This window comes from Colletotrichum fioriniae, assembly GCF_027942845.1.
Source record: "Colletotrichum fioriniae strain IMI 355084 chromosome Unknown scaffold_7, whole genome shotgun sequence".
NCBI classification, from domain to species: domain Eukaryota; kingdom Fungi; phylum Ascomycota; class Sordariomycetes; order Glomerellales; family Glomerellaceae; genus Colletotrichum; species Colletotrichum fioriniae.
The window spans coordinates 1,198,653-1,218,306 of record NW_027076843.1 but is presented as its reverse complement, the minus strand read 5'-3'; the positions used below and the strand labels follow the sequence as shown (position 1 = coordinate 1,218,306).

Here is a 19,654-nt window from a genome sequence, read left to right as displayed (position 1 = left end):
GACTCTTCCAAAAACCTGAATGTAACTAGTTCTGAATCATTCCAAAACTCTCTTTTGCACCTAGATTCAACCCTCGGACCTTGTCGCTACGAGGACTGATAACATCGCTCAACAACACACACTGCATGAAGCCCGACGAAAACCTTCTGCAAGGGAGATTCGAACTCGAGACCTTCAAAAACAAAAAGCACCGGGGTCAATTGCCCAGCGTTGAGGTCGGGAGTGGGCAGTCCCAACTATTGCGCTAAGGCATCTCCTCATCCGATGGTGGCAGATGAAGCAATTAGCCACCCTAAATACCATATCCAGCTGGTGACTGTACGGGGCAGTTGACTGTATGGCTCCTTCTCAACAAGTCATCGGTTCTTTCCCACTGCATATCGGGACGATTTCACGCCTCGACGGGGAACCTTCTGCTGAAGCCTCGCAACGAGTTTAGGTGGATGTGACACCGCCAGTCTCAACTTAATATTTGATGATGACTTCCTATAAATTCGGTTATCTTTGCGACGGTAATCACTCATAAAAGCCATCTTTGTACTCTGCAGTGTAAAGAGACAGATGACACGACTGGTTGAACCCTATTTCTTCTCTCAGACTACTAAGCAGGCCGCATCTTCTCTTTCTTTCCCCTTCACTTATGATCCCTTAACTCCAGACTCTATGTACTAGCACGTACTCGCATCAACGTATCCGTGAGCGAATACGTTGATTACTAGGTAGGCTGGGGACTGCTGGATGACCGTTCAGGACTTGTACTTTTATGGATGGATGGTGTTCAGTAAAAACTCATATACCGTTATCAGCCAACCGAGCCCGTACCGGCGCGATTCTCATGTACTTCCACCCCCGCACCGCTGCTGCCTCAACCGCAGTCTGCAACGAAAGACTCGACACTCCCTGAAATCTTCTTTATATAGCCCCCATCGCTAGGTCTCTCGGTCTTGACTATGAGATGCAGTGACTTTAGTAGTGGTGTTTCATGCTGATATGGAGCAGTGTAGTTTCGAAGATAGAGATAGAAATTGATGTCTTTTGCTTGGTGAAAGTACGACTAACGTAGTAGTATAGAACTCGTAAAGAAGTCACTCAAACTTCTTGATCAACGGCACCATTTGTCTTCAAAATCAGAATCGCTCATGTTTGCTAACCTGTATACCTTAGTCAACCGATATATCCAACCCCACTAACTCCTCATCCATCTATCCAAACACTCCATCACCAATCCGGCGCACTCCCGCACCCCCCACCACCACCAACAACCATAGCCCTCGCCTTCTCCATCCCCAAAGCCCCCATCGGCTTGACACCAGGCCTCTTGGCCCGGTGCCCCTTGAACCGAATCTTCTTATCCAGCGCCTCAAACGGCGCCGCCCCGGCCTCCCCCTTTTTGACCATCCACTTCTTCGTCCCCAGCGCCGCGTCGAGCTCCTCCACGGGGGGCAGCTTCACATACACCATCCCGTCGCCCGCGCGTTCCTCCACCGCGAACGTCGCGATGCTCACCTCGTCGTCGTTCTTGCAGCTCCCGTCCGCGAGGTCAAAGTTGCGCTTGTGGTACGGGCACGAGACCCACGGTGCCGGCCGTTTCGCCCCGTTATTACCGTTACCGCTGCCGTTGGTATCGGGACCGCCGTTGCATCCGGAATCAGGCTTCTTCGCATCATCGCACGTCTCCGCAGCACCGGGCTCCTCGCCGATAAGCCCGTCGGAAAGCACAAATTGCCTCTTGTGAGGACACATTTGCTGCGTGGCATAATACCGGCCCCGAACCCGCCACACAGCAAGCTGCGTATCCCCGCGCTTCACCGTCGCCGAGATGCCATTCGGCGTCTCGTCCGCGCCGAAAAAGTGACTCGCCGGCAACATGGGCTGCCAAGTTGTACTGCTCCACCTCTCCTTCAACCCCTTGAAGTCCTCCTTTGCGGATTCGGGCGCCCAGTACACCGGCCTTGGCTGATCACGATCGAGCTCGACCTCCATATTGTCGAGCGTCTCCTCCGTGTTGTCAAACTGCTTGAACTTGGCCGCAATGGCCGGGTTCTTGATGGCCTCGGCCCACTCGTCAAAGAAGCTGTCGACGAGCTCCTGCATCTGGGCCTCGAGCGAGGCGCAAATGCCGAGCTTGTCCTCCAGGACGACTTGCTGGAGGTACTTGATGCCGCCGGGGAGATTCTCGAGCCAGCGCGCCGTGCGCTGAAGCCTGTCGGCGGTGCGGATGTAGAACATGAGGTAGCGGTCGATGATGGGGATAACCTCGGTGGGCGGGACGTCCTTGGCCAGCAGCTCAGAGTGCTTGGGCTTGGCGCCGCCGTTGCCGGCCACAAAGATGTTGAAGCCCTTGTCTGTAGCGATGAGGCCGAAGCTGGGAGACAAGTTAGCGATTTCGTTCACTTCAGGAGTAGGATTTATCTGGCAACATACTCTTTGTTTTGCGCTTCGGCGCACTCGCGGACGCACCCGCTGACGCCGCCCTTGATCTTGTGCGGCGCGCGAATGCTCTTGTACCTCTCCTCCAACCGCACCGCCATGCCCACACTGTCGCCGACGCCGTATCGGCACCACGTCGTGCCCACACAACTCTTGACCGTCCGCAGCGACTTTGCGTACGCATGCCCGGACTCCATACCGGCCTCGACCAGCATCCGCCAGATATCCAAGAGGTCCTGCTTCTTGGCCCCAAACATATCGATGCGCTGTCCGCCAGTGATTTTCGTGTACAGCTTGTACTTGGACGCCACGTTGCCAATGGCGATGAGCTTGTCGGGCGTGATCTCGCCCGCAGACACCCGCGGGACGACGCTGTACGTGCCGTTGCGCTGGATGTTACCGAGGAAGCGGTCGTTGGTCTCCTGGAGGCCGTGCATGGGCTTGTCCATGACGTGACGGTTCCATAACGAAGCAAAGATGCTGCCCATGGTAGGCTTGCAGGCTTCGCAGCCGAGCGAGTTCCGGTCGTTGCCCGCCTCGCGCATGACGTCCTCAAAGGTCTGCAGCTTCTTAACGAGGATGATGTTGTACAGGTCGGCGCGGGAGTAATTGAAGTGGGCGCACAGATAGTTCTTGACCTCGTTGCCCATGGACAGCATGGTCTTGTTGAATATTGTCGTCACGAGGGGCATGCAGCCGCCGCAGCCGGTTCCGGCCTTGGTGCACGCTTTGACCTCGCCGAGCGTCTTGCAGGTCCCGTCCTTGACGTTGTTGACCACGTCGCCTTTGGTCACGTTGTGACATGAGCAGATCTGGGTGTCGTCCGTCAAGTCGTCGCCGTCGTCTTCGCCCTCCTTTTTGGCCCCGAGAATGAGCTGACTAGGTGGCATATCCAGCTCCTTCATGTTCTTGACCATGGGTACTAGCTTGATGTAGTCTTTTGTATCACCGATCATCATGCCACCCAGCAAGTACTTGCCGTCCTCGGTAAAAATGTACTTCTTATACACATTCTGGAACGGATCGCGGTATGTGAGGGCCTTGACAGGAGCCGGTGGTAAGCCATTTGTCAAGGTCTTGATGGTGCTTTGCTCGTCTTCCTTTTTCGCTTTCTTTGCCGCTTTGGGAGGCAGATATTGCGGGCCATCTCGGTCGGCGAAGAAATCGCCAAAGCTGGCAACGTCGACACCCAGGAGCTTTAGTTTCGTGCTAAGGTCGGGTCTCTTGAATAACCGGGGCTGGTGCAGCTTGGCCTGTGTGAGATTGAAGGACAGGACGTCGGCCATCTCGACTCCGGGAGCGATGAGACCGAATGTCTGACTTTGCCAGCTTGCACACTCCCCAATGGCGTATATGTCTGGTGCGCTGGTGCTTAAGTCGTCTCCAACAACGATGCCGCCGCCGCGATCAGCACATTTGATGCCTGCTCTCCGCGCTAGATCGTCTCGTGGTCGGACACCGATGGCGAAACATATCGTGGAGCAGTCCATACGCTCACCGTCCTCAAAGACTACGCCCTGGACGTGATTGTCGCTCGTCACCTCAATCTTCCCCACGCGCTTGCTGAGGAGCACATCGAGGCCGAGGTCCCTGACCTGGTCCACGACCATGGACCCCGCATCGTTGTCTAGCTGCCGGCTCAGCACCCACCGATTCCTCTCAATTAGTTTCACCTTGTCGAAGCAGTCCAAGTCCATCATCGCCTTGGCGGCCTCTAAACCGAGGAGACCACCACCGACAACCGCCCCCACGGTGCCTTTCCTTTGGGCGGCGAAGGCAATGAGGTTGATCAGGTCGTCAATCGTCCGGTAGACGAATACGCCTGTTGCGTCGTGCCCTGGTGTGTGCTTGGGAAGAACGGCATCTGAGCCTGTGGCAATGACTAGAATGTCGTACGGTAGGATCTCTCCATTCGAGCAGGTCACCTTTTTGGCTTGGGAGTCAATATCAGTGACTCTGGTATTGACGTGGTAGCCCAAAGAGCCTTGAGGCGTGCTGTGGTACTGGTCAAGGGATCAGCAAAGACAGTGGCGAAAAATAGCAGCTGTACATACCCATTCTTCTGGGTTGAGGTAGAGATTCTCGACTTTTCGGTGGTCAAAGAAGCTTGTAAGGCCGACGCGGTTGTATGCAAGGTGAGGCTCCTCTCCGAGCACCGTAATGCTGTACTCATTTGCGCGGGCGTCCAACTTTAGCATCTTCTCACTTGGAACGGTTAGTTAGTCAGATCACACCTTTGATGTCTCGCACGACTTACATGAAGGCGATGCCGACCATTCCCAGGCCGACAACAACGAGTCTCTTTCGTTCCGCCATATTGAAAATGCAAATCACCAACGAGACGTGATAAGCAGGAAGAGTGCACTCAGAGAGCGAAGGAGAATCGAAAGGCGAAAAACGAGGAAACAGTAGGACTTCCCACAGGATCTAATATCGGAGGTCTTCGGGCTCATTAGGCCATGATAAAAGCCGCATCATTCTCCCTCGGCGCACAATGAAGTCAGTGCAAGCTTGGTCCTCTGGGATCAGCATCTCCGGCGAGATGGATGACCAGCGCGAGGTGCCCAAGAGCGACGAGCGCTGATTGGTCGCAGGGCTGAGACGATGACATCTGATTGAGCATCTCCACGGTTTAGAACTCAGAGAGTTTGGGGTCAAAGTACTTTGTGGTGGCACGGGTAGGTATTACCATTGAGCAATTGTACGCCCGTGAAGTCGAGTGACATGATAACGAGGTGGGAGACCATCGGATGATAAGAGCCAAACAGGCCAATCAGAGATCCCATTGCCGGACCCACAAGGGGCGGCTCTCGTTGCGCCGCGGAGAAAGAGACACCACCCTCCCACCTGCTGCGCGTTAATAGTCTCCCGAAACCACCAACCGCGTGGGGAGACTTGTTTCGAGTCTCCTAGGAGAAAGACAGACGAGGTTCCGCTATCGTTGTAATGCGGCAGATAAGCTTAGTCTTATTTGATTTGAGCCAGGCCTGATTGGACGACCCTACTGAGACAACACGCATACGATGTTGAGAGACGGAGATGCTGCACTTGCTCTCCTGGCGATTGCAAGACCCACTTAAGCTGAGGTACCGAGACCGGGCGCCTTACAGTTGCAATTGTAAGTCAAGGTAGGGGAGGTACTTGAGGTCCAGCTTCTCACGTGCTCCTCCAAGGTAGACTACAGTCGCAACTGTAAGACCGAGCTCCCCTGCCTTACAGTCGCGACTGTAAGATCGAGCTCCCCTTAGGTAAGGTAGCTTATAGTTGCAACTGTAAGATCAGCCTCCCCTAGTTAACAGTCGCAATTCTAAGATCTAGCTCCCCTAGGTAGGTAGCTTACAGTCGCGACTGTAAGGTCCGACTCCTCCAGGTTAGGGTCGTAATTGTAAGATCCAGCTCCTCAGGTAGGTTAAAGTCGCGACTACAGGACTTAGCTCCTCCAAGGTAGACCACAGTCGCAACGGTAATTCCACCCCCCCTAGGTCAGAGTCTCAACTGTAAAATATAGTTCCTCCGGGTTACAGTTGCAACTGTAAGACCTAGATCCTTTAGACTACGATTGGACCTGTACCGTCTGACTCCTTCCGTATAATATCGGCTGTAGTAGGAATAGGTCAAAGTTGTGTGATATATGGACGAGCCTTATTGGAGCGAACATGACGGCCCCGTCCGTGATGCACCGCAGACTCGCTGACGTTCTCGAACTTCCACCTCGAGGATACGAATGCGTTAGCCACCGAAACTCAACTTATAGCACAAATTTCAACAAACCAGATCACAACATCACGCTTCACGCCAGCCAGCCATCACTCACCTATCGCCTAGGTGTTTCCTCGTGAGCCACAACTCTCACTCAGTCCAGACAAGCAATGTGCATGGATCATGCCGCCCATCCGATGCGGCCGTTTGAAATGGTCAATTCGCCCCGTCACGGCCATTGCGTTGTGGCCAATTCTAGGTCAAGGGGGTATCACCAGTGCCCATTATTATACAGTTACTTTTACACCAACTTCTTCGTACATGCGTGTAGACAAGTCTCACGCCGCCCGCCTCACACCGAAAAAGTAGTTGCCAACCTTTTCGCTGCCCTTGACCTCCCTCCAGCCGAGACCAGGCACATACACAACCCCCATTACTCTTGGCATCTCCCACCCTTTGCCCATAAACATGCCCTTGAGCTCGTCGTCGTTGATGTACTTTCGCCAATCGTGCGTGCCCTTGGGTACGATGCCCAAAATGTCCTCGGCAATCAGGTTCGTCGTGAACCAGCTCGTCCACGTCCGCGCAATCGTACTCCCGATAAGCCACCCGCCGGGCCTCACGAACGGCGCGCACCGATCAAGGAACTCGGCCGGCGAAGACACGTGCTCGACAACCTCAAACACCGACACCACATCATAACACTCTTCCGCCTTGTTCGGAACGGGAAGCGTCTCGATCGTGGCGGCCTTGTACTCCAGCTTGCCCCGCAGCGCCGGATCGCGACGCGCGTGGCCCTTTGCGATGGCGAGCACGCCGGGCGTGGGGTCGACGGCCGTGACTTTTGTAGTGTCTGGCAGCCGGGCCGCGCTTTCGGCGAAGATGCCGCCGCCGCAGCCGACGTCGAGGAAGCGTGTGGGCGTGGGTGACGGGTCGGGTTGGCTGGCGAGGCAGTCGCGGATGAAGTTGTGACGGAGAGGATTCATTAGGTGCAGGAGGCGCGAGGAGCCGTGGGGGTCCCACCAGTCGGCGGCGAGGATGTTGAAGTGCTCGACTTCCTCGGGGGAGACGGAGGAGTACGTCGAAGACGTCGAGCTCGAGCTCGAGCTCGAGGTTGAGCTTGGCCGGCGGAATTGGATCGGCGCAGCGGCAACAGCGGCGGTGGGTGCAGGCCCGGAACCCGTCCGGAGGGGGAGTGACGTCGCAGCCGCGCGGGGGGCTTGTTGGGGTGCCGTGCTTGTCCGCCGTAGCGCACGCAACAAGGCGGCTGTGGCCGGGCGAGAAGATGCCATGGCGATTTGTGGTCGTGGGTACTGATCGTATTCAAGGGTGTGGGGATTGAATGTGCTGGTGAGGATTTGATGGAAATCGAGAGCTTCGAGAAAAAAAATGATGACAAAGCAGAGCTGTGACGTGCTAGGGGCCCCGGGGGCCGGGGGTTGGAGAAATTGGAGAATCTATCCGCGACCTCGGCGCTGTCACCGAATCAGAGTGCATTCGAATCGGCAGTTTCCCCCTGCTGGTTATTCTGCATCTCCCGTCTTCATCTGCAAATGCGGCATTCCGTTAAGAACGGCATTTACGTATATTAGAGCAGAGCAGAAACAACCACTGAACAGCACACACCGACCAATTGTGCTCAATCACGGAATCTGGGAATAGCCGCCCAGAATTGTCGAAGCCGCACCATGGAAACAGTGCCATTCGGGCCTTGGCTAGAACAGGGCCGCGCGCGGGTGCTTATTCGGAAGCTTTGTCAGCGCCCACCTCATGTGTAATTCTGACTGCTCCTTATGTAATCCGCACGATCTCGGATCGCACCGGTCGGTCACATCTGAATGTCTTCGCATCCGTGGCATCTCACCTCAGCTGTTCGAACAGTTAGAGTACCTAATGAGCGGACGCTTCAAGGTGCCAGGAATGGTGGCTCCGCACTTGAACTCTGAAAAGCCCGACCGCCGCCCGAGATTTCATGCCCGCTGGCCGATTCCTCGGCGCATTCGGCGCCAGTAGCATTCAGCCCCTCCTCATCCCACCACAATTGTCCAGGGGTCCAAAGTGCAGTTGCACGCACGCAAGACGCAAGCACATGGATGACAGGTGCAGACTAAGGTAGTCGGCCGGCGAATCCCATGAGTCAAAGCCGAGCGATCCTCGGGACCTGTCTTCCTTGCGCCGGCCGACGACGACATGTCACATTTATAAAGGCAATCCTCCACATTGCGAGTTGAGCTGTTCTATTGAACACGTTGTATTATTTGGCTGGTGTTATATAAATCGTGCATCTTGAAGTTCCAAGATTGACTCAATTAACAAACAACTTGGACATCACCGGGATACAGACCAACCCAGATTCTATCATCCGCCAACTTCCAGGATCAGATAAACCGGAACCGGCCCAGAACTCACTCAAAGAAAGCCCCATCCTCTTCCGCCCGTTTTGCCTTGCCTCCACTCCTTCCGCATGACGGAATATCGGCTACGTTCCTGTTGAAGAAAAGGGAAAGAAAAAATACGATAAAGCAGACCCGTACCCGCATCCGCCTCCAGGCTCTGGACCACCGAACTTTGCCCGCAGAACCCCCAAGCTAGCACCTAATTTCTGCCGTCTTCCACACGCGCGCGCGGGGATCGGCCTTTTCAATTGAACAACAACCCTCCTCACCCCTCCGTCCCGTCCGTCCACCACCACCAACTCCAACACCACACCGTCACGAGCGAAACCTCAGCCTCGACCGCAACCGCAACCTCAACCACCACCTCTCTTTCGCGCGCTCTCACCTCATCCTCTTCTCGCCTCCCACAACGATCCCCTCCATACACTCAGCCGCAGCAATGCCTTCCCTCAACAATAGACGAGTCAAAGTTCGACTCCATTCCGGACGCCATTGAGGCATTCCGTAAGTAATCCTTCAACCCCGGAACTTCCGCGCAACCTCTCTCTCCCGCAAACCCTCTTCCGCCTTTTGCGCGCGCGCCCGCGCGCGCTTGCGCATCCACCGGTCACTCCCCTTCCAATGCGTCATAGACATCCTCCCACTGACTCGGCCACCAACCCAACAGGCAACGGAGAATTCCTCGTCGTCCTAGACGACCCCTCCCGCGAAAACGAAGCAGACCTCATCATCGCAGCCGAATCCCTCACCACGGCCCAAATGGGCTTCATGATCCGCCACTCCTCAGGCTACGTCTGCGCGCCCCTCGCCCCTGCCCTCCTCCAAACCCTCAACCTCCCGCCCATGGTCTCCACAAACGAGGACCCCCGCGGCACAGCCTACGCCGTCTCCGTCGACGCCGCCGATCCCCTGGTGACCACGGGCATCTCCGCCCACGACCGCGCCCTCACCTGCCGCGTCCTCGCCGACCCGGCCTCGGGCCCCCAAGACCTCCGGAGACCGGGCCACGTCTTGCCCCTGCGCGCGCGCGCGAGGGCGGTGTGCGCGAGCGGAGGGGCCACACCGAGGCCGCGGTTGATTTCTGCAGGTTGGCGGGGAAGAAGGAGGCGGCGGCGATTTGTGAGATTGTCGATGATGGTGTTCCTGTTGAGGGGCAGGCCGTGCACGAGGACCCTGGTATGATGAGGGGCGAGCAGTGCATCGAGTTTGCGAGGCGGTTCGGGCTCAAGGTGTGCACTATCGAGGCCCTGGTCAATTACCTCGAGAAGACGGAGGGTAAGCTGGCCGTCAACGGGTCGTCGTAAGGTAGTCAGGCGGATCGGTTGTCGTTTTCGTAGTCGGGTTTCCGGTCTGTTGGACCGCGGCATTCATGGAACTTTGAGTTACGTTTACTTCGTACCGGCTGGTAGGTTCGAGCATCCCCTGTCAGCTGGAGGATTAAGCATGGGCAAAAGGTCACCTTTGCAAGGGGGGGAGAGCTCGCGGAGAGTTGAAGCCACGCTCGCTTAAGAGAAGGTCAGAAAACACTACTTTGAGGTTGCAAAAAAAGGATATCCTTAGCCATTGGGCCGGTGCGGCTATTCATGGGGCTAGCCGCACCGAGAAGAGAGGGAGAGAGAAGGCGAACGAGACGGGCATTGCATGTTGCGGTATATAAATACGTTGGTATATCTATCCTTGGATATGGCGGGTTACCATTAAAGACAACGGCTCAAAACCACAAAACAACAATGGCGCACTTTGGGGTCCGCTCAAAAATTATATACTCTTTGCTCGTATTGCAACCACATCTCCAGGCACTATGGGTAATGTTCATACGCGATCCAACGTGATTGTACCAAAACTCAATGAGGACTGACTATTTGCGGAATGAGGGATGTTACCAAGGATGGAATGGGTGGCAATCCCGCCGTTTTTATATCACGAAAAGCCATCAGTCACGTACTGGGCGAGGCATGCCCCCAGCACACCGCCATACAAACAAAAGAGAAACTCGCCAGTGACCTACCTATTCCACTGCGTCAAATATGCTCCGAAATGATCCCATTGCAGCACATGAACCCGACCTTCGCACTACATCTTGATGAACGGACTGAACCCTCCGCGGCGGCTCGGATGAAATATCCGATCCAGACATTGCCACATCATGTAGTCTCTGATGATGTTAGTACCTAACAATGTAAAGAGGGTTTTCGGTCTGGCTTCCCCCTTCCCTTCAAAGGTATCTGTCATACGATCTGTTTACCACAAACCGCAACCCATATCCATACCAACCCACAACTGCACCCGCCTCTAGCCATGCAAGTTGCAAAGACACCCACCAAGATAGATGGAAAAACCGTTTTAAGCGGTCCACTAAGATACGGGGGATGACATTCTGGGGGGAAGTACAAAATGTCAAGAAGGGTTATCAGAACGGCCACGGTCGTGTCTGGGGCTACCAACCAACCAACCAACCAACCAACCAACCAAGCCACTGGGACGCAGAGAGAAGCCATGTTGGTTCTGATATGCGAAGCCTGAGGCTGACCAGCCTTCGGCAAATCCGAAATCTTGGCCACTGCAGATCGGCACGTATTCAACATTTCGGTTCGGGATGCCGATGACAGTGAAGCCATCTTTTCTGCTGGAGGCAGTTGACGAACCATGTACTGATGATACCTTGCAAGTTGGCAACACTATTTCTGCAATAAAAGAAAGCAAAAGCAAAAAAACAAAACAACAACGCGCATTGTTACTGCCTGCCTACCTATATCCCCCAGATATAATAATCCTCGTCATGATGCCCGCATGCGTTATGCCGTGTATCCATCCCAATGCCCTGTGCCAGATGCAAGAATAAGTATCAATGCAATTCTCATCACAACCCGCCACCCCGCGGCACAGGATGCACCTCGTCTAATAACGCCAGCAATGCATGTATGTATCCATCATCATCATCATCGTCGTCGTCGTCGTCGTCGTCGCCGTCATCAGCATAATCATCATCCCCTTCTTCTGCTCCAATTCCTATCATGAGGCGAAAGGCCGAGACGAACTTAGCACTCGAGCTTCTCGCCTTTCATCCACTCCCCCAAATCCCCCTCAATATCATACGTGGCGTTGGCGACCTGTCCCCCAGGCTTACGGTCCCAGGCCCACATATCGGCGTACTCGGTCTCCAGCTTGCCATGCATCATCTTGACGACGTACTCGCCAATGACGGGGAAGAACTTCCAGGCGTGGAACGAGCCTCCCGTCGCGACGTAGAGGTTCTTGCAGCGGGAATGGGGGGAAATAAGAAAGTCGTGCCCAGGCGTGGTCGCGTCCCTGTTGTGTTGTGTGGCGGTGTAAGCATATCTCGGGCCGAGTTTTACGGGTGATACGACGACGGCAACGGGGGGGAGAAGACTTACCAGCAGACGCGGTACTTTTCAATCTCTTTGCCATCCATCTCGTCTCCGTAGAGACCTTTGAGGGTCTTGCGAGCTTGTTCCTTGAGACGCTCAGGAACTCCGTCTTTGGTCCACTCAGTGAGACTCGGAGACGACGGTGCGAGTGACATGGTTTTGCCGGTCATGGCGTGGAACTGGTGATATGTGAAAGCCATATCACAGTTGAACTTGAGTGTCCCATCCGGAGTCATGGACATGGACTCGCCTGGTCTCTTGTCAATATCTGTACTTCTAGAAACAGTTCAAGTGACTCACCTTTGACCGAGGGAATACGGTTCTTGAGCACGGGAATTCCCTCAAACTTGTCCTTGTGCGGCCCTTGAACGCTGGTAGTGAAGCTTACGGCACCGGTAGCAACGACTCGATCTCCAGCGTGGAGCTCCTTGCGCTCAGGGGCACTCTCCAGGAGCAGCGACGAGGTACGAGCACCAGTGCAGAGCAACACGACGCCCTTGACCTCGTGACCGTTGTCCAGCCTGACTCCGGTGCAGTCTCCTGCGCTGTTGAAGAGCAAGCTCGTGACCTCGGCCATGATGAGCTTGGCTCCCTCGTCGACAACTCTCTGGCGAGCAGCTTCGAGGGCGTTGGCCGCCTCGAACCAGCCGCACTGAGGGTTATATCTGACCCGGTCGAGTCCCTCAAAGTCGGCCGTGACAAAGGCGGGCCATTCGGCTCGCACCTCATCAGGAGTCATCCATCTGGCGCCAGACTCGTGACCAAGCGTGCGATGAACATCCTGAGCCTTGTCGTTGTGGTTCTTATCCTTGTTGTTATGAGGTTCAGCACGGATCATACCGACTTGGTGGAAGAAGGGGTTCCAGAAGGAGTCAGTCTCCCAATACTTCAAGGCCTCGATGGCCAGCTTCGCGTAAGGCAGGTTTGGGTAGTCATTCCTCCCAATCTTGGAGATGTCGTGGGACGCCGCCTTCGGGTTGGCGAGAGCGGTAGGGTCAATGAGAACGATGCTGCAGTCGGGCTTGTATTTACGCAGCCAGATGATCGTGGAGAGGCCAAAGATACCTCCTCCAACGACGATGTAGGTTTCCGACTTGACGCCAGTGCCCTGAGGGGCTGTGAAGAGCGCTGACTTGGCCATGATATGTTTTTCTTGCAATGTGATTTGCTTCTACTAGCTGATTGTGACTAACACGAGGGAAATTTCACATCACTCCGGGCACGGCTCGAGTCTTTATATAGATAAAGATGTCAGCATCTCGAAGACCGAAAGAAGAGAGAAAAGAGCAACGCATTGTCCACAAAGGGAGACTGTTTGATACACACGCCTGTGCCTACGTCTACGCCTCAATGTCTTCTTCCGTCCATCCGTTCCTTCGTCATCAATGGCTCAGGCGCGGATATCCGTCCTACTCCAAGGGACCCGCGCAGCAAGCACGCACGAGATTAGATGCCGACATCCAACCGACCGCCGACACACACGTCCACTCGGGGAAGGACCGACGTTGAAACTTGGGATCTGTCTGGAAAACTCGCCAGCATTCTCTCTCCCTGGAGGGATCGTGCGGGAAATCAAGTGACCTGGAATGGCCTGACTCTGAATCCCTGGAGTGAGAATCTAAAGTGAATGGAGGCGGCCGGGCCCCGGGAAATCCCAGATGTACATGGTCATGGGCGCAGCGCAGCAGGAGCGCAGGAGGACGGGGTGTTACGACTTGCATTCATTGGATGGAGCCATGCTGTGTGTACTGTGCTAGGTAGGTATGTTGTTGGAACCATGAGAGTATACCCACGACGGCCAGGACACGACGTCGATTCGCATCCCATCACATCAGTAGAGAGTGGCGAAAAAATCAGAGTTAGGGTTGACAGAAAGAAAGGCCGAAGGGGCAGAAGGTCGCAATAGAAGCGGCGTATTCGTCTCGGGAGTGGCAGCAGGCGGCGCCGAGCGAGGTGAGACCAAACAAGGCGGCTCCCGGGGGACGGAGGGGGATCTGCGATCTGACAAGATTGGTATCCGTGGTCACATAGACAGTAGTGCAGTCTGGTGTAGGTCGTGTAGCGTAAACCACGTTGAGATGGATGGTCGTTGCTTTGGGCTTGTGAGGTGGAGTGGTGTCGTGACTTGACGATGCGAGAGTGTTGGAGGAGACTTTGGAGGGGGGTGCAGTAAGCGAGTAATGAAGGGGACCAGGGGGTGGTTGCCGTCGAGGATGCGGGTCTTTCCAGGTTGCGCTTGCGGTTCCGCTTCTTGTGGTCGTTGGAATCGAGCAAGGAAGCCACGATCTCAAAGAGTTGAAGTTGCTTTAGGTAAGGCAGCTGCCATGGGCCATGGGGGAAAGAGGAGTGGAGTGAAGGAAGAGGAAGGGTCAGGTCAACTGTCAGGGGGTGGCATCAGTGAGGTACGTACTCGATAGTGACCCTAGATTGATATCCAGAACGGGCAGGGGTCTCGCCCATCGTGCCATGGGTATCCGTAGGCCCTGCCTTGTTCGTGACTGCCAAACCGTATCGTTTCTTCTCATTGGCCCGGCCTTTCTTCCTTTGCAAGTGACCAATCACAGCTCAACTGCTTCAACAACCTTACCATTGGCTTCCATCAAGAACATCAACCCCCTAGCCTAGCGTTCTTTTCTCAGCAAAAGAAGAGCTAGGATCAATGATATCTCGACAAAATGTTCAAGACCCAGCCCAGCTGACTATCTAATTATACTCCCGTCCCCGTGCTCCATACCTTACTCTTGAGTCTGCAATGAGGAAATGCTAAAGACGCCAGGAAACGCCTAGGGCGGGACAACAACCCTTGAAGATTCTCCATATCACTAACGCAGGTCACGACGAATCCAGCGTCGTGCGATTCGCAACGCCGATGGATACTCAACAACTCCTTCCCAAGACCAAGAAAAGCCCACGAGGGGGGGGATACATTCCTTCTCGCAAGTCTGTCCACGAATCCAGGTAGCAGTCCCATCCACTTCTTGCCTCAAACTAGAATGAGCACACACTCACTCATTTGTTCGACGTAGTCTTGAGTAAGCTCAGGAGTAGCTAAGGGTGTCTAGATAGCAAACTTGGGACTTGCATACCTACACAATATTCAAGACTCTTTCCGGACATTTCTCCCCTTCCGGATGGACTGGCCGTTTTCTCGTTGCTTTTACCGTTGTTTTTGGGGTGGTGTTGGGTTCAATTACCTCGCCTAGGTACCTACAGAATAGTAGTAATTCGTTGCCTGACCGTGCTTCCCAAAATACGCCATGTTCCAGCTTTCTACTGAAGCGGGATTCTTGCCGTAGCATCCAATCCAGAAGACGTGTTGGTCAATCCCTTGCTCTCTGTCTCTCTGTGCCTGTCTTTCTCTCTCTCTCTCGCGTTGTCTTGCAGTTCCTCTCCTCCATCTCTAGCGACCGCCAAGAACCAACTTCTCACTTCTCTGGCGCGCTTCTGGCTGGGGGGGGCCACCCCCCAAACTCGATCGACTGCATACCCATCCCTACCGGAAATTCGCTTCAGTCAGCATGTTCGATTTTCGAGATACGGGTTCCTAGGCTCATTAGAAATACCATGTTCCATCAAAATCCATGGCCAAGCCTGGGCACTTTTCTTGCTGTGGTTGTCTTGCTGCGGTGCGCCACCCATCATCTCTCTCTGCCCCTCCCCGCATTAGTGTGTAAAGGAACGAAAAAAAAAAGTGAAGTCTCTTTTCCTTCCAACCAACTAACTCACACACTCTCTGCGTCTCTCTCTCTCTTTACCTGGTGCTGGTGTCCCGTATGCCTCCCTTCCACGTTTTTATGCATTTGCCTCTTTCTCTCTGCGGCGTCTGTCGTTCTCGTATATTTCCTCTCCCCCCTCTTCCATCCCCCTTCCATCCCCCCATCAATGATCTGACCTGGCACCCCAGTTCGAGAAAAAGGCGCATGTCAGAAGGTGAGGCAATCGTCCTCTGTGAAACCAACCCCCATCATAGACCCTTTGCCGCCGTCCCGTGTCCAATCGCTTGCAGATGAGTGCAGGTGCAATTGAATGTAAGGGTTCAGAAACTGTAGTGAACCCCAGCCTATTCTTGCGTACATCTCCTTCGGGAGACGATCTGCCCACGAGGTGTCGTTGCACCAGGCTTCGCCAGGTTCCTTTTCCCGTACGACACGACATCTGATGACAGACAGACAGATAGACAATTGATTGCTCCGGAGCCTTTCTCCTGCCTTACCTGCCTTGCCTGCCCCCCTCTCCCCAACCAAGCCTTCAAGGTCCAGAATTTACAACGGGGGGGAAGGAGGCACCACACGAGCTGACGCCCACGGCACATCTCCCGCTTAGTTTGGACTGTGTCCAGTCATCCTTCCACCAGGCTCTGAGCCGTCTTGCCGGTCCACGTCCTGGCATCTCATCATGCCGGCAGTAGTACAGTACGAATACGTCTTGCCTGCCATTTCCCCCCTTCTTGTTTGCTTTCCACATGCAAGTCCCAGTACCCCGTCTCGAAAGCGTTCGAGGGATTCCCGCAGTAAGCGGAAAAACTAATCAATAAACCTGGTAACACACCCAAGTGATACTCAGATACGGAACATCGACGTCGACGTCGATGAGTTCTCTCTCAACGAGTCAGTTATCCGACCAGGTTTACTCGGCAGGCATGTCCAACAACCTAGACTCTTGACGACCTTGGCCCAACGCCTTTTCGACTGCCATCTTTAATGGCGCCCGCATGAGATTGTCCATGTTTCACTGGCACACCGCAAAGCCCAAAGAATTACCAATCGGCATCACCTGCAGATGTTGCCGACTGGAACGTTTCCTCCGTTCGCTGTTTGTTGGACTCTTTCCGAGTTTTCTTCGAAAGACGGCGCAGCGCAAGGATACATAGGCTTGTCCAATAAGCGGGCATGGGTTTCTTCGCCAACAGCATGATATTTGGCGACCAACATCGATCGTGGTCCCTGATACTTTGTGCACGTATTTCCGTGCCAATTTCTTATAGGTAGGCTAAACCCTCAAGTACTCTCTCATACAGCAGCCAACCACTGAATAATAGTCAAAACCAGACTGCTCTGACCAACCAGTTCTCCCATGCAAGGCGCATCATGTGCGCGTCCCAATCCAAAATGACTGTCGCTGACCCCTGCCAACATGAGAGTAATGATACATTGTGCTAGCCCAACGCCGTGGAATGCTTGTCCCTTATACCAAGCAAGAAATAAAGAGAGAAAAAATCGCTATTGCCCCCAATCATCATGTCGTTCTGTAAATGAAATCCGCCCTGCCTGCCCCGGATGCTGTCCCGGTTGCTGGTCCGGACTTCAACCCGGCTGCAGACTAATTCCTGAGCTTAGATGCAATACTACCTTCGGGGGCCAGGCAATGGTAAGGGCTGGTCGTGCTTGACATTTTGCTGATGTCGAACTAACTGGTCCTTCCTGGCGAACCCGTCCTTATTTGGACACCCCGGTAGTTGGCACTTGTGAGGTTTGGAATGCTTTTGCAAGTGTTGCCTGCTCCTATTAGCCTTGATCTCAGGGATGGGACCCAGCCGTCATACCTGTACATGCAGTTCCGGTGAAAGATTTTGGGTCCCCCGTTGATATTTTGACCCCCTTTTTGACACGTCCTCCAGTAAGGGCACCTATACTCGCCCTTACCTCTGTGTCGAAGAGAGTCCATATCCACACGATTCGTGTTCCTCTCATCCGAGTCGTCCACGTCCAAGACATCGTCATCATCCTCTTCTTCCTCGTCGAGTGGAGATGGCGGGCTTGTTGATCGCCTGTCACCATCAGACGGATGGTAAGTGCGCGAGCTATCAGAAAATGATGCCTGAGAGCCCACCGCAGAGAATCCTGTTGTCGAGCTCGATCCTAAAACGGAAAATGACGACCTAGAGCTGGAATCCGAAGCCATATGATGTTGTCTGTACTCTTGAAGGTATCTGGTTTGGTGTGGTGGGGCTGCGCGATCTCTGATAGTCTTCAGATTGCCCGCACTGCTGTTGATTTCTTCCTTCATATTGCTAAAATGCCGTCAGCATTGCGCACCTCCCACAGCCAGAAGAAAAGAAAAGAGTCCTTGTACGCACTTTAGCATTTTGTGTTGAGTTTTTGCGAATTCCAGAATGCCCATGTCGTTGAACCCATTGGCGCGGTAGGCCTGGTCTACGAGATTGTGGCCTGTCGATTCCAAGCGCTCCTTCGTCAGGTAGTCGTCGGTAAACTTCTTGAAGGCGTCGAAAACATGCATCGTGACGTCTGCCATGTACGCCAGTTCGCCTTCCTTCTGACTGTGCCGCGGAAACGTCTTTCTGAATTCGTCAAATACTCCGGTGAACATCATAAGAGCCTCCGTCTCCCGGTTGACGGCCTTCTCGGGGTTGAGTAACGAGTTGATGTCGAGAGGCATATTGAGAATGGTGGCGCAGCCCGAAGCATGAACTCAATAAAGATAGTGTCTGTTCGTTGGTGGTCGTAAAGTATATCGTGCCAAGTTAAAACAACAGGTCGAGACGGTTGAACTTGTCGTTTGGAGCGAGCGTTACAGTGGAATATCGAAACTCTGATGTTGAAGTGAGGACCAGTGGTGACAGCAGTTCAGCAAGCCATTCCGAAGCAGACCAAGTGGGTCTTTGTGGAAGAAAGCAAGTTCGGTGATGCTGGCCAGGCCAAGGAGGGATTTACAAGGAGTCGAGACGTTGAGAGAAGGCAAGCGTTGGCGTTGGCGTTGATGGAGCTAGAGAAGGGCTAGAGGCAACGTTCTGGTCACAACTCAGGAAAAGTTTGTAGGATTTGGGCAGGGGAAAGTAGAACTTGGAAGATGGAGACGGGTGGAGAGGGGGTTTGAGTTGAACAAAGTGACGGGGGAGGGGAAAGAGAAAAGAGATAAGACCCGAGTCTAGCAGAAACACACGAGGGACGGCGGATAAGGCCGGAGGAGAAGCTAAGGTAAGGGAGTGAGCGGTTGAAGGCAAGGAGAGAGAAAGTGAGAGAGAGAATCAATCTGATGGATGGATGGAGAATGACAATCGACGGGGCGAGGCCGGGGGAGAGAGTGGCAGACGGCCAAAAAGCGGACCTCAAACTGGCACGAGGGGGCAACGACTCGCCGAGGACGCAGCAAGCATGCAATGGCGCGTTGGCGACAGCGATGATATTGGCGAGAGGTGCGTCTGAGGAAATGAAGATGAGAGAGTGGTGGTGAATCCTCCAAGTAGCTGCAGATGCGGTCTCAGTCGGAATGGCAGTCCCTTGCCTCGTTACGCCCGTAGGAATCGGTCAAGCAAAAGAGCCCTGGAACTTGGGCTCAGGGCTCATGGCTCAGAAGAGAGAGGAGCCTGAGAGGGGGGCGAGATGGAGAGGGGGCAGTGATGAAAAAAGCCTGGAAGAGGAGTCTTTGGTGGATGGATGGATGGATGGATGGGGGCAACACACCTCACGACACAGAAGAGGAGGACATGGTACGGCGAGTGAGGCAAGTAAGGTAGAGGAACCCGCTGCCGCTGCCGCTGCCGCCACGGCAGAACCTGAGAGGGAAGTGAAAGTGGAGGAAGAGAAGAAAGAGAACGAGGCCATCCATGAGGAGAAACTGGAGTGGCATTCTGCATGTTTCTGCATGTCTAAGACGGAAGGGGTGCAAGGGCCAATGGTGGGTTGACGGTTGGCTTCGCGTGGGTGGTGGATAAGCAGACCGAATGTAAGCAGAGTGAGACAAAAGAGGGAATGGGTGCGACGCAGCGACGGGAAGAAGCAA

The 19,654-nt window shown here is 54.3% G+C and overlaps 5 protein-coding genes across 5 annotated transcripts; 1 reads left to right on the top strand and 4 right to left on the bottom strand.

Moving 5' to 3' along the window:
• Positions 1-1,218: 1,218 nt before the first annotated feature.
• On the bottom strand, positions 1,219-4,746 carry NIT6 (Nitrite reductase [NAD(P)H]; the record flags this gene model as incomplete). Its single annotated transcript, XM_053194965.1, has 4 exons — positions 1,219-2,365; positions 2,425-4,433; positions 4,485-4,635; positions 4,688-4,746. The coding sequence occupies 4 exons, from the start codon at positions 4,744-4,746 to the stop codon at positions 1,219-1,221; spliced, it is 3,366 nt and encodes a 1,121-aa protein (XP_053047536.1).
• A 1,721-nt stretch (positions 4,747-6,467) lies between these two features.
• COQ3 (Hexaprenyldihydroxybenzoate methyltransferase, mitochondrial) lies at positions 6,468-7,421 on the bottom strand (the record flags this gene model as incomplete). Its single annotated transcript, XM_053194964.2, has 1 exon — positions 6,468-7,421. The coding sequence occupies one exon, from the start codon at positions 7,419-7,421 to the stop codon at positions 6,468-6,470; it is 954 nt and encodes a 317-aa protein (XP_053047535.1).
• Positions 7,422-9,146: 1,725 nt separating this feature from the next.
• Positions 9,147-9,829, top strand: RIB3 (3,4-dihydroxy 2-butanone 4-phosphate synthase; the record flags this gene model as incomplete). The annotated part of the gene is made up of 2 exons (XM_065757732.1): positions 9,147-9,533; positions 9,560-9,829. 2 exons carry the CDS (start codon positions 9,147-9,149, stop codon positions 9,827-9,829), a joined length of 657 nt encoding a protein of 218 aa, XP_065613649.1.
• A 1,734-nt stretch (positions 9,830-11,563) lies between these two features.
• On the bottom strand, positions 11,564-13,055 carry N0V96_006493 (uncharacterized protein; the record flags this gene model as incomplete). Its single annotated transcript, XM_053194962.1, has 3 exons — positions 11,564-11,834; positions 11,921-12,182; positions 12,215-13,055. The coding sequence occupies 3 exons, from the start codon at positions 13,053-13,055 to the stop codon at positions 11,564-11,566; spliced, it is 1,374 nt and encodes a 457-aa protein (XP_053047533.1).
• A 4,662-nt stretch (positions 13,056-17,717) lies between these two features.
• On the bottom strand, positions 17,718-18,310 carry N0V96_006492 (uncharacterized protein; the record flags this gene model as incomplete). The annotated part of the gene is made up of 2 exons (XM_065757731.1): positions 17,718-17,772; positions 18,045-18,310. 2 exons carry the CDS (start codon positions 18,308-18,310, stop codon positions 17,718-17,720), a joined length of 321 nt encoding a protein of 106 aa, XP_065613648.1.
• Positions 18,311-19,654: the final 1,344 nt, after the last annotated feature.